This window comes from Peromyscus eremicus, chromosome 22 (genome assembly GCF_949786415.1).
Source record: "Peromyscus eremicus chromosome 22, PerEre_H2_v1, whole genome shotgun sequence".
In the NCBI taxonomy this organism is placed as follows: Eukaryota; Metazoa; Chordata; class Mammalia; order Rodentia; family Cricetidae; genus Peromyscus; species Peromyscus eremicus.
In genome coordinates, this window is record NC_081437.1 from 19,231,662 (window position 1) to 19,246,233 (window position 14,572).

General features: G+C 41.9%; 1 protein-coding gene across 1 annotated transcript; it reads right to left on the reverse strand.

Annotated features, from left to right (window-relative positions):
- Positions 1 to 874: 874 nt before the first annotated feature.
- Yipf4 (Yip1 domain family member 4) lies at positions 875 to 14,201 on the reverse strand. Its single transcript, XM_059248423.1, has 6 exons — positions 13,901 to 14,201; positions 11,345 to 11,504; positions 9,487 to 9,658; positions 5,939 to 6,016; positions 3,766 to 3,879; positions 875 to 1,898 (listed from the first exon to the last, which is right to left on the reverse strand). The coding sequence occupies exons 1-6, from the start codon at positions 13,977 to 13,979 to the stop codon at positions 1,761 to 1,763; spliced, it is 741 nt and encodes a 246-aa protein (XP_059104406.1). The 5' UTR covers positions 13,980 to 14,201; the 3' UTR covers positions 875 to 1,760.
- Positions 14,202 to 14,572: the final 371 nt, after the last annotated feature.

Consider the following 14,572-nt stretch of genomic DNA (forward strand, 5'->3'; position numbering starts at 1 on the left):
CTATGCACTGATAATTTTAAAATAATTTTTGAGTGGAATATTCCTAGAATATCTTTATGTAGCGATTAATAAGATTTTATAATCTGGTCTTGACTCCAGAAAGTTTAGTTTCAGGGTCAACACTATGGACACCAACTAGGTATGTCAACTCTTTGCAAGTTGCAAAACAGAATCATCTATAAAGTTCACATGCAATTGCACAGAAATTTCCAGCATGCTTTAAGTAAGTTGAAGCTTTTGATTTGAGCTGCATTAGAGATATCCTTAGTCTTGTGCGGTTCATGGATTTGCAGGCGGGACATGCCTGGTAAGTGAGGGGTGTGGTTAACCAGCACAGCACCTGCCTACCATGTGCAAGGTACTTAGTTTGACACAGCACCACAAAATGAACAAGAAGCCTGAATAGCCATTCATACAAAGGGATGCCCACAGGAACCTCTCTGACAGATGTTTACTTACCTTCTGCTGCTGCCTCTGTGGCCAAAGATACTTCTACACTACTTCTCAGTACTCCAAATTCCTGAGGTTTTATCTCTAGGGCTTTCACTTGTTTTCCTAGATCTATTTTGCCTAAGGAACAGAGACGATGATGTTATGCCATATCAAGAACAGACGTTAACTTTTTTGGGCAAACCAGAAAGAATAATACAATAATGTGCTAACAGGATTTGCTATTTTATGAATACAGATAAAATAGTTCATCTACTTTACAAAATAATATTAAAAATATACATGGAATACGGATTTACAAAAGAACTTCTTTGATAAAATTTTCTTAATATTTCCCTTAGCAAACACTGTAAATTTGTCGGAAAGAAACCAATACTTTTTAAAGTATCAAGTAATATAGGAAAAGGTATTGTAAGACAAAGCACACAGCTGGAAAACGCTTTATTTTCTACTGCATTATAACATTGTTCAAGACCACACGACCTCAAAGGTCTCTTTCCCGCAACTTTTTATGATTGAAAGGTACCACTTAAAAAATATTTACTGATGCTATAAATATTATTTTTTCCTATATATTAATGATTTTAATGAATGCCATATTAATTATATCTCTTGCTGCTTTGGTCAAAAAGATAAACAGAAACTTTAAATCAAATGTTTAGACATTCAAAACTGTTTTTTAAGAGCATAGACACACAAACCAAATCTACACCGCAACTATTATTTCAAAAATTACACACGATTTAAAAATAAATTTTAAGTTTTAAATAAAAAACATTAATGGCCAAATTAAGGAAAGTTTAAGCATCAGATTTAGTATCTTAATTTTTAGGCTATTCAGAAATATATTTTGTGAATAAGAATTATTTCATAAATATATATGTATAAATATAAATAGGTATCTACAGGATCTGTGGTGCAGGAGAAAGTTCTTCAAAGGAAAAAAAAAATTGCACTTTTAGATTTTCAGGATGTTGTCAATTTATACTTCAAGTGAGATACAATTACCCATATAGGTGCATTTGGCACAAGTGTTCAGTTGAATATTGACACAATCTGAAAAAAACACAATGCTTTTTATTTATTCGTGGAATATGAAGAACCAAACAGAATTCAGAATTCTGACCAAAAAATCCCAGATAACTGCAATTACTTAAATACAAAAAATATTGTTTTAAAAAGACTTTAACCCTGTCTTTCTATCTGGAATGTATAAAATTTCTAGTTATGTCCTCTCCAAACCCTTCAGCAAGAACTCCCAGCTAAATACAAAGGTAACACCATCTTTTTCAACTCATGTACAACTTGGATCACACTCCAGTATATAAGGACAAAAAATAAATGTACAATAAAAAGATTGGATAAATGAGGAGAGGCTTTTTGGTCTTGAATTCTTCACCTACAAGTAATGAAGCAGCACTGTAGGCAGCCCAAAACACACCGAACAGCTTCGAAAAGAAAGAGAGAAAGAAGACAGCAGCATATTAGCAATCAATCGACATTGGGAATCACAGAGAACATTTACCATGTTTTAAAAAAATGATCCAAGAGAGGCTCTTTTTGGTTTTTGAGACAGGGTTTGTCAATGTAGCTTTGGAGCCTGTCCTAGAACTTACTCTGTAGACCAGGCTGGCCTCGAACTCATAGAGATCCACCTGTCTCTGAGTGCTGGGACTAAAGACATGCACCACTGCCACCCTTAGCCAAGTGAGACTTTGGCACTCACCTACCACCTGAATTCAAGGCCAGCCTGAACTACACAGTGAGTTCATGGCCAGCTGTGGCTATAATGTCAGACTGTCTAAAAACAAAAACAGCAGCAAACTAGAATACAACTCTCTCTTTCCTCCCCGCCCCTCTCAAAAAGCCATACCTGGATACAATGCGCCCATTCGTACAGCATACAAATAAATGAAACTTAACTATGTAGACCAAGCTGACCCCAAACTCAGACACTGAAGTACAGCTGTTTCCTGAATGTAAAGATTAAAGGGCTGTGCCACCATGCCCAGATCAAATTTAAGAGTTTCTAAGGTGACAGGCAGTGGTGGTGCATGCCTTTAATCCTAGCACTCAGGAGACAGAGGCAGGTGGATCTCTGTGAGTTCGAGGCCAACCTGGTCTACAGAGTGAGTTCCAGGACAGCCAGGACTGTTTCACAGAGAAACCCTGTCTCAAAAAAAACAAAAAACAAACAAAAACAAAAATTTTCTAAGGAAAATATTTAGTGTCCAGTCTTGTAAACAAGTGTCCCTAGTGATTATGATCATGTTATTTTTTTATTTTTTGAGACATGGTTTCATTCAGTATCCCACTGTACTGGAATTATTTGGCTCAGGCTTGCTTTTGAACCCACAACATGCTTGACTCAACCACCTCAGTACTAGGAGTATGAACTCCCTGAGGCACCACACCCTGATAATCTGGCAACTTTTGAGAAAACCATCATTTCTGCCAAATTGTTGAATAAAATGATCCCTGAAAGAAGGCTCACAACTTGAGTTAAAATTGTACACATTATGGGCTGGAGGGATGGGTCAGAGGTTAAGAGCACTGCTTGTTCTTCCAAAGGTCCAGAGTTCAATTCCCAGAGACCACATGGTGGCTCACAGCCATCTGTAATGAGATCTGGTGCCCTCTTCTGGCCTGCAGGGGTATGTGCAGACAGAACACTGTATACATAATAAATAAATAAATCTTAAAAAAAAAATTGTACACATTATTATTACCACTGTTTTCCTAGGAATGGGAAGAGGCACCAGATCTACAATAAGGACGGGCACCAGGCTGTGCCTTAGTCAAGACTAACTTCAAACTGCCCATGTATCTGAGGGGAACTTTCAATTTCTGGTCCTCCTGCTTTAATCTTCCAAGGTGTAGACTACCACCATGCCTGGTAGATTAAAGGGCTGTGCCACCATGCCCAGATCAAATTTAAGAGTTTCTAAGGTGACAGGCAGTGGTGGTGCACGGCTTTAATCCTAGCACTCGGGAAACACACCCCTCCCAAATCTGCCCCATGAATTCATATTTAATAGTGCTGAGAAGAAATACTCAAAAAATTTTAATTATGACTATATTATCCTGAAATTTTATTGGGTCTCCAGTCTCCCTGAGATGCCTATAGATTTCACAATTTCTGGTGGTGGTGGTGAGGGGGGGGATCAAAAGAAACTAAATTGGTAAAAATTGTCTCTGTTCCCAAATACCACTGTCTCAGGAAGTTGTAAGTTTAGGTTACAATATTCTTAGCCAGAGGACCAACATACTTTGGTACAGAAAAGTCAGCTGTTTATTTCATGCTGTATAACTTACTTTTATAAGTGTAGACACCATTTCAAAGGATCCAACCACCAAAAGTACAGGGGCTATTACAATGAGAGGAAGTAACGAATAGCCTATCACTCCAAGAACTTGGCCATATGCAACCTGTGAATTTTTAAAAATTGAAATAAATATCATATGAATTAGGATACTTAATCATTTTTCAGTACCATTCTTTGTTGTACTGACATAAACATGAGAATCAAGAAATCACACCCAATGTATTTCAAATTATCACCTTGTCTTATACATTCCAGGGCCTTTTTATCACGGTATTTTCAATGTTTCAGTTTCCTAATAGTCAAAACCCATATTACCAGCCTTTGTCTCTAGCTTTAGGATGATGTCTAACCACCTTCAGTACACGGGATACACATACACACACATAAAACAAAGTAACTCTTAAAGTCTTCTTAAGTATTTTCCCTTGCAACTGGAGTTTGAAAGGTTGTGAAACACTATCATAGGGATTCTCTTGAAGAGTAGCAAGTACTCTAAACCACTGAGCCATCCCTCCAGCCTTCCCTCCCCTTTTTTGAGACTGGGTCTCCTATAACTCAGGATGACTTCAAACTCACTATGTAGTCAAGGACGACACTGAACTGATTCGTCTGCTTCCATCTCTGGAGTGTTGACATTATGGTTTTGACCTACAATACCGAGGTTTTTTTGTGGGGGTGGGGGGTGGGGGTGTGAGGGGTGGAGGATATGGAGAGGAAACAAGATCTGGCCATGTATCCCAAGCTGGCTTCAAACTTGGTCCTCTGCCACAGCCTCCCCATGCCAGGAGTACAGGTGTGGAACACCATACTTTGCTAAAAGACCATTTTAAAAGATCATAATCACCATCTTCAGATTAAAAATCCAAGATCCAAAGAAGTCATGTGTGGCACAGAGAGACAGAAGGAAGGGCAAGTAGGAGACTGTGAACAGAAGCTTACCATAACTTCTTTTTGTTCTGAGACAGGGTTTCTCTGTGTAGTTTTGGTGCCTGTCCTGATCTTGTTCTATAGACCAGGCTGGCCTCGAACTCACAGAGATCTGCCTGGCTCTGTCTCCTCAGTGCTGGGACTAGAGTGCTGGGACTAAAGGCGTGCGCCACCGCCACCTGGCTGAATTTTTTTTTTTTAATTTAATTTTTATTTATGGGTATGTTCTTGGGTCCATGTGTATGTGATAATGGAAGTCAGGACAAGGCATTCGACACCTGGAACTGTAGTGATAAACAGTTCTTTCTTAGATGCCATGTGGGGGCTGGGAACTGAACTCAGGGGCTTTGCAAGAGCATCAAGTGCTCTTAAGTGCTGAACCCTCTTTCTGGCCAGTGCTAGGAATTTAACCCAGACCTCCAGATTTGAGCTACACCACAGCCTTCAAGTAAATATTTAAAGATCACAAAGCAGTCAAACATATTTTCTCTCACTCAAGAACTAGTTAAGTCCTACCATACTTAAGTTCCCAGACCAAACAAGACTGTCATGTTCATGGTAGTAAGACGGTATATAGAACTAATGTTTTCTTGTTTTTTTGAGACAGGATCTATCTATACAGCCCTGGCTGTCCTGGAACTCACTACACAGACCAGGCTGGCCTCAAACTCAGAACTCTACCTGCCACTTGCTTCCTCCTGAATACTGGGATTAAATGCGTGCATCACCACATCTGATAAAAGTAGTGTTTTCTAAATGACAAATGTGTGATGTTGCAAAACTGTTAGATGGGTTAAAAATATCCATTCAGCACAATTTTTTTGGGCTGAGAAGTCTGATCTACATAACAAGTTCTAGGCTCCAAAACAAACAGACAGACAGACTGGAAAGAGGGTTCAGCAGTCACAGGCATGTACTGCTCTTGCAGCACACCTGAGTTCAGCTCCCAACACCAGGCCAGCTCCAGCTGGACAAGGTCTGATGACCTCTTCTGGAATCCATGGGTACCTGCACTCATTTGTACATACACAGGTACACAAAATTACTATTTTTTTCTTTCCTTTCGTGACATCCCCACCCTTTTACCTCAGCACTTAGGAAGTAGAAACACACAGATCTTTGTGAGTTCAAGGCCAGTCTGGTCTACAAAGTGAGTTTCAAGGCTCTATAGTGAGACTGTCTAGAACACAAAACAAAAACAAACACTAAAGAACCTTTCAAAATTAAGTACTTACTTCTCCACCAAGAACTCTAGCCAGTAAGAAAATTGTCAGTGAACCAAATATCCAAATGGTTATAATCCATGAGACCACCTTACAAAGGAAAAAGAAATCATTAATTAAAAAATCTAATAAACTGCTATGTTTTCAGAAATTCAACTCTCTGCTACTTAAGACAGCTTGGCATGCCCCATTTCAGGTCAGAGGTTCTGTTAGTTCTCAAGCACATTTCCACAACTTACAAATACAAGGTGTAATACAAACTTAGAACCAAACTGAAAATACAACAACTACTAACTGTTAAAGAAACTTCAGTATTTCGAAAGGGGAAGGTGGTGCATGCCTTTAATCCCAGCACTCAGGAGGCAGAGGCAGGTGGATCTCTGTGAGTTTGAGGCCAGACTGGGCTACACAGTGAGTTCCAAGAAAGGCTCCAAAGCTACACAGAGAAATCCTGTCTCAAAAACAAACAAAAATCTTCAGTATTTCAGGACACATGACAAAAGATTATATATATAGTATATATTTTTTTTTTGGTTTTTCAAGGCAGGGTTTCTCTGTGTAGCTCTGGCTGTCCTACAACTCACTCTGTAGACCAGGCTGGCCTGGAACTCAGAGATCTGCCTGCCTCTGCCTCCCAAACATATGCACCTGGTGATAAAAGATAACTTTAAAGAAGACAAAATGTTTACTATTAGCTCCCATGGCTTATCACATCCTGCAAGCAAAAAACATTCCCAAAATAAGCTGCCAGTTTTCCTAAGAAGTCTTTAAAACTTACTTATACATTCATGTAATTATTGAATATGGCAGACATGTCAGGTAATTTAAACTCCTCATATATACTTAACACCACAAATAACACTCCATTAGAAACATAAACATATGGGAATGGTGGTGGCGCACGCCTTTAATCCCAGCGCTAAGGAGGCAGAGGCAGGTGGATCTCTGTGTGTTTGAAGCCAGCCTGGTCTACAGAGTGAGATCCAGGTCACCCAGGGTTGTTACACAGAGAAAGCCTGTCTCTAAACAAAAAACAAACAAAAAAAAAAAAAAAAAAAGAAAGAAAGAAAGAAAGAAAGAGAGAAAATAAAAGAAACACTGCCTAGATCTTGGTTTCCTCCTTCATTCTGAACTAGGTCTCACACGGTAGTGCAGGCTGGCTTCAAACTCACCATGTGCCTCAGGATGACCTCAAACCTACAGCAGTCTTCTTTCCTCAGCCTCCCACTATACCCAACTTCCAGATTTTGGTTCCTAATATTCCCTCACTAGAATGGAACCTTTTCAAGAGTACTGACTGCTTTCCAGGCTCCACCAGAGAAAGAACGCAAACTTAGTTTATACACGCCTGTGGGGTTAGAAGAAAAGTATGCTCAAGAAGTATGTAACATGGACTAAGAAACAGCTCAGCTGATAAAGTGCTTGCCCACAAGCCTGAGGCTTGATTCCCAAGACTCACACAAAAAGCTGGCTGAAGTGGCATACCTGTAATCCCAGCAATGGGGAAATGGAGGCAGAACCTAGCTAACTGGCAAGCCCCAGGTCTAACTTAGACCCTGTCCCAAAAATCAAAGTAGACAGCATTCTGAAGAACAACCATCCAAGTTGACTTCTGGTCAGCACGTGTAAACACACCAATGCACACTCACCTGCCCACACACAAATACAAATGGTGCATGCACACACATACACATACAAAGTAAGGGGTAAGCGCAAAAGTCACAGAAAGCCTGAAGATGCCCCCAATGGCTAAAGCTGGAACAATCTGAACAATAAAAAACATTCAGGAACCCATGCTGATGTAAATAACTGGGTAATAAAGTAACAGAAAAGAAGGGTGGCTGTTCCTTAGAAAATACTTAATAAACGGATGAAATGAAGGAATTAGGATAATTACCATTCAATCAATACTACAGTACTAATTGGGTTCAAAATTTATTAGGCTTAAGTTTGACGAGAAACAAGGTGTTCAAATGATTGCACAGTATCTCTAAAGCATATTAATAATAAAGAACAAGTCAAACTGGTGGCATATACCTTTATCTTAATACTCAGACATCTGAGGCAGGAGGATCACAAGATCAAGGCCTGCCTAGGCTACAGAGTGAGCCCCAAAACAAAAATAAAAACAAATTAGTGAGACCATGTCTCACAAACAAAAATAAGGCTAGATACACAGCTCAGGGATAAAGTACTTGCTTATTACCAGGAATGAGGCTCTATGTGTATGGCTGTGACAAACATCATGACCAAAAGTAACTTGTGTTTTTTTCTTTATTTTGCTTTTTTCTTGCTTTTTAGAGACAAGGTCCTGGGACTGGCTATGTGGATCAGACCAGCCTCAAATTCACAGAGAACTACCTGATGGTTCTGCTTCCCAAGTGCTGGGATTAAGGCGTGCCCCACAACACTTGGTCTAACAGAATCATTTAACAAGACAATTCAAAATCACCTAGAGAAGTTGGGCGGTGGTGGTGGTGGTGGTGGTGGTGGCAGGTGGATCTCTGAGTTCAAGGCCAGCGTGGTCTACAGAGTGAGTTCCAGGATAGCCACAGAGAAACCCTGTCTCAGAAAAAAAACAAAACAAAACAAAACCCAACATCAAAATCACTTGGAGACAGACCTCTGGGTAGGAGTTTCTAAGTTTGGTGAATGGATGTGGGAAGATCTACCTAATGTGAATGGTATTATTCCATGAGTTGGGGTAGGTAAGTGAAGGAAATGGAAGAAGGGGCGAGCTTCTCGCATCATGTCCTCCCCACCGTGAACTGAGCGCCAAAATAAACCTTCCTTCCTCAGGGTGCTTCTGCCTGGTATTTAGTCACAGAGAGCTGAAAAGATGGCTCTGCAGTAAGAACATGTCACTCTTCTGAGACCCAAATTTAACTGTCAGCACTCACACTGGGTATGACTTCAACCCCTGTAGAATTCAATACCTCTGACTTTCCCAGGTACCAGCACTACATGCACACACACATGTACACACACACACACACACACACACACACACACACACACACTTTTTTTTGGAGACAGGAACTTGCTATGTAGACCAAGCTGTCCTTGAACTCACAGAGATCCATCTGCCTCCGCCTCACACATACACATAATTAAAAATAATAAAATTAATCATAAAAAAACTAATAAAATGTGGAAAACCTGGGGCTAGGGACAGCTTAGTGGTTAAGAGTACTGGCTGCTCTTGCAAGGGGCCCAGGAGATTCCTAGCACCCACAGCATGACTAAAAGCCATCTATCAGCCCAGCTCCAGGGAATCCAACAGGCATGTGCATAGTACACACACTTGCATGCAGACAAAACATACACATACAGTAAAATAAATGAAAATGTAAAATAAAATGTGGATACACTGAGAAAGAATCAATCCAAGGTACACCCGACTTAATCCATTATGAAACAATTTCAGGACCAAACAAGTCAGGAAAATGGGCAAACGTAAAACATCTCTCAAACATGTTTTTATAGTAAGTATGTGACTACACCTAATTTCTGAGTCTCATAAAAAGATCTAACGTCTACATAAAGTGAGGCATACTTACCCTAAACTGTCCATACAATGATATCATTGAAAAGAAGAGGACAACAGCCAGTGGGCCCCAGAAGTCAGGGTTGTCTCTCACCACTTGTCTGTTAAAACCAAGTGACGGCATGGGCATCAAAACACAGCGGATTTTATAGTAGATATCCTTCAGATCAATGTCCAATTCTTCCCTACAATTGTAAAAGAAGACAGTTAAAAAACATGTCATTTTGAAGAGTAAAACAGGTTTAAAAGAACTTTACATTTAAACTAGACAGCATTTGAAGTATACATTAGACTGATTCCACGGGAAAATATCTCAGCTTTAGAGATGCTGAAACATCTACAATCTCACAGTTGCTGGTGTTTTGAAACTATAGTAGCATGAAGTGAAACAAAGTGCTTCCAAGATCTGCCTCTGCCTGAGTCCTAGGATAAAGGTGTGTGCCACCGTGCCTGGCCCAGAATTATGTTTTAAACCTGAATTTCACCCTTAACTACACCAGAACCTTGGATCTTTTGATGACACTGATTATTTGGGATAGCTGGTCAAACAAGATAAAACAGTGCAGAGTATATTTGTTTATATGTATGTAAAAGAAACATAGGACTTCATTTTTTTTAAAGTGGTCCCTCTCTCTTTTGAGAGAGGGTCTCACCAAGTATCCTTGCTGGCCTCGAACTCAAAATGACTACCTGTCTCTTGTCTCTGGAGTGTTAGGATTGAAGGCATGCCAGCCGAGTGGATCTCTTTCTTTCTTTTAAAGATTCACTTATTTATTAAGGATTCACACATGAGTGTGAATCTGTTGGAGTGCATGACCAGGTCTATGTGCAGGTGAAAGTGCCCGTACACACTCACTGAGGCCAGAAGAAGGTGCTGAGTACTCTTCTCTATCACTCTCCATATGGTGCTTTTGAGACAGGGTCTCTCCCTGAACCTACAGCTCAGGTTTTCTGGGCTGAACTCCTGATGCTTGTGTTTCTACCTCTCAAATACTGAAATTACATGCATATATTACACAGCCTGGCTTTCCAGCTATAATTTTGTTTTGTTTTGGTTTTGGTTTTTTGAGACAGGTTTTCTCTGTGTAGCTTTTGGAACCTATCCTGGAACTCACTCTGTAGACCAGACTGGCCTTGAACTCACAGACATCCTCCTGCCTCTGCCTTCCCAAGTGCTGGAATTAAAAGCATGTGCCACCACTGCCCAGCTTCAGCTTTAATATTTTTAAAGAGTTGTTTTTTTTTTTTTTTTTTTTTTTTTAAATAAGTGTTTTATCTGCATGTGTGCCTGTGTAATACATGAGAGCCTGATGCCCTCAGAAGTCAGAAGAGGGAATCAGATCCCCTGGGCTAGAGTTACAAGCAGTTGTAAGCCACCATATGGATTCTGGGCAGAAACCCAGTCTTCTGCAAGAGCAGCAAGTGCTCTTCACCACTGGGCCATCTCTCCAGTTCCCATTTCAAAAGCTCCTGACACCCACATTCAACAGGCTAAAAGCATTCTTTCCTCACTGCTTCAGTTTTTTAGAGTACCAGTAAAACTGAAAACTTCTACTGTTTTAAAGACTTGTTTATGTGCATGTGTGTTTGTATAAGTGAATGCCAAGCATACATGGGTGCCCACAAAGGCCAGAAGACAACGTCAGATCCCGAGAAGCTGGAGCAACAGGCAGTTGTGTTGCCTGAGATGGATGATGATGGCACTAAACTCCAGTTCTCTGAAGGAGCAGGAAGCACTCATAACTGCTGACCCATCTCTCTAGCCCGTTACTGTTTTTCACCTAAGAGGTTACAATTCTCCTCATCTGTCTTTAAAAACATCAAGAACATAAACATCCCTTCAAATCACAAACGACATATTCTTCACATACAGAAGTGGCTTGTTATCTTCAGGATCCTCGTCTTCAACTTCCAAAAGCCAGCCATAGCCTCTTTGTCTCAGAAATGTAGTAGCTGTAGATTCTTTGATAAACTCTCCACCTCCACCGAGATTTAATTTGACATCTGGAGTTGCTATAGAACCACTGAGATCTTAGGAGAGAAAACAAAACTGTGAACCAGGTGAAATATGTGAATGTGAACCGAAATGCACATATATTCATGTAATTATAATTTGCCAATCTTTATGAATATTTGCTATTTCATATAATCTTCACATTTTATCAATGACAGACATTGTACTACTTTTTATTTTGCAATTAGAAAAAACAAAATAACCTAAAAAACAAAATCGCCGGGCGGTGGTGGCGCACGCCTTTAATCCCAGCACTCGGGAGGCAGAGCCAGGCAGATCTCTGTGAGTCCGAGGCCAGCCTGGGCTACCAAGTGAGTCCCAGGAAAGGCGCAAAGCTACACAGAGAAACCCTGTCTCGAAAAACAAAAAAACAAAAAAAAAAAAAAAAAAGAAAAGAAAAAACAAAATCAAAACAACAACAACAAAACCAGAAGAGATGAAACGCATGCCAAGTACATTGGTATATGCCTGTAATCCCAGCACTCAGGAGGCTACGGCATGTAGCCCAGGCTGGCCTCAAATTCAATACATAGACAAGGATGATCCTGAACTTCCGGTCTTCCTGCTTCCACCTTCCAAATGCTAGGATGAGTCACCATCCTACTTTATACAGTGCTGGAGATTAAACTCAGCCTTCTGCCTACTACCAATTAAGTAAGCTCCTCCCTTAGCCCTACATCATATTTTTTTATAGCACATATCATCCCACCAAAATTTCTATCTCTTTCCTATCAGTCCAATATCGATAGGCTACATCTTGCAAAATATCATCTCCATAAAATTTTCTTGACTTTCGTTACTATTCTGTCTGAGAAAGTCTCACTCTAGTCCAGGTTGGACTTGAACTCTCCTTAATCTCTCTGTCTTAGCCTCTCAAGAGCAGGGAATTACAGATGTGATTCACCTTGCCTGGCTTTCTCTGATCTAGTCAGGTAAAATTTCCTCTTCTTTAATTATTTATGAAATTCTAAGCCAGTGCTTCTCAAAAAGGTTAATGTGCTTATGAATTACCCAGAGATCCTGATAAAATATAAATCCAGATAAAGGGAGATTATACCTAACTACGAGCCAGGTAATGTTAATTCTGCTGGCATGCAGACATAAACCAGATACAGAATTATCTACTTGTCTGACATAAAGTAATAACTCCAGTTGCTCTGGAGACTGAGGCAAAATCACACATTCAAGGTAATATTGGCTACATATTGAGTGTAAGGCCAGCCTGGGTAATTTAGTGTGACTGGGATTAAAGGACCGCGCCACCACCACCTGGCTCCAAAATAATTTCCTTTTTTTTTTTTTGGTTTTTCGAGACAGGGTTTCTCTGTGTAGCTTTGCGCCTTTCCTGGGACTCACTTGGTAGCCCAGGCTGGTCTCGAACTCACAGAGATCCGCCTGGCTCTGCCTCCCGAGTGCTGGGATTAAAGGCGTGTGCCACCACCGCCCGGCCCAAAATAATTTCTAAAGGAGGGAACAAAACATATTTATAGAAATCCAATTTCGAAGAAAATCTACGTTCATCTCTAGACAGAAATTTCTTTTCTTTCTTCTTTGTTGAGACAAGGTCTCACTCAGTATGTAGTCCTGGCTGTCCTGGAACTTAATATGTATGTAGTCCAGGCTGGCCTTAAACTCATAGAGATCTACCTGCCTCTGCCTTCCAAGCTCTGGGATCACTGGGATTCACCACCCAACACACCCTAGTCTCTAAGACTGATTTTCTAAAGCGAAATCAGCTTGTCTTTTCATATTAGGCAGTTAAATCTGGTCCCTGGAAAGTAAATAAAATTAAAGCAAAAACCCAAAATTACTAGAGGATAATAAAGCGTCAGGTTAAAAGGAGTTGAACAAAGAGGGGAAAAATCCCATGCAGCAGAAAAATCTTCCCAGCACAATCGGATGATCAAAACAATACAAGCCAAGTCTGTAGGGGCTGTTGGGGACGCTGAGTTGAATTCCTGAAGTTTCAAACGCTCCTAAATCCAGTTTTCTGAATATTGTGGTCAAACACTGCAAACTGTGTCGACACGAAGATTTGGGCTAGAAATCAAATTCAATAAAAACCACGACACTTAGAGGAAGTGATCCTTAACCTGCCAAAAGTAACCTCAGGAGAAAGAAAGAAAAAAAGCTTTTCTATTAATAGCAGAGGAACACAGCCCCACTTTGTTCTCATGCTTTGATCCCTGACTCTTTCTTTCTGGAGTAACCGCGGAGCCGAGCATTTCGGAAAGAACACGGCTCGCAGCCGGGGATGGTTGGGGGAGGCGGGGCGGCGGAGCCCGCGCCCCGCACCCTCCCTCGTCACCGGCGGCCTCGGGGGGGGGGGGGGGGGGGGAGGCCCAGCGGGCAGAGGGGCGGAGTCCCCACTCCGCCATCCCTGTCCCCGGAGCCCCGCCAGGCCCGCTCTCACCTTCCGCGTCCGCCGAGGAGACAAAGGTGAAGTCCCCGTTGGCGGGCGCATAGGCCGGGGGCGGGCCCGGAGGCTGCATCCCGCCGGCCTCGGAGCCCTCGGCGGTGCTGAAGCGCGGCTGGGCCCGGGGCCTCGGGGCCGATCCGCAACGCTCGTGCTACCGGGCGGCCTGCGAGCCGGGAGGCACGGGCTGGGGCGAGGGCGGAGACACGCGAGCCAGGCCACCCGGCTGCTCCTGCCGCGGTCGCACCCGAGTCCGGCCGGTGGCGAGCGCCCAAGCACCACGACGCCGGCGCCCTGACAGGACCATAACAGTGACAGCGCCGCCCGGATTGGCTGTTTGTAATCGGCTCTCCCATTGGCTCCCGGGGGGAGGCTCTGATTGGCCCTTCCTGTTGTTGATTCCGGAACTCAACCCCGCAACGGAAGTGATCTCAGAAATCGCTCTTCCGCCCTCAGTTGTTGGTTTAAATAGTCCACTCCCTCTGCTTTTTGACCTCCATCAGTTTTTACCAACACGGTCTTTTCGTCGTTGTTAAACAGAATTTGAGAGGTTAGTCGTGTGGGATGGCTCAGGCTTGTATTCCCAGCACTGTGGAGGCTGAGGCAGGAGGATTGCTGTGGGTTCGAGGCCAGCTTTGGCTACAAAGTGAGGCCCCGTCTCAAAACAAA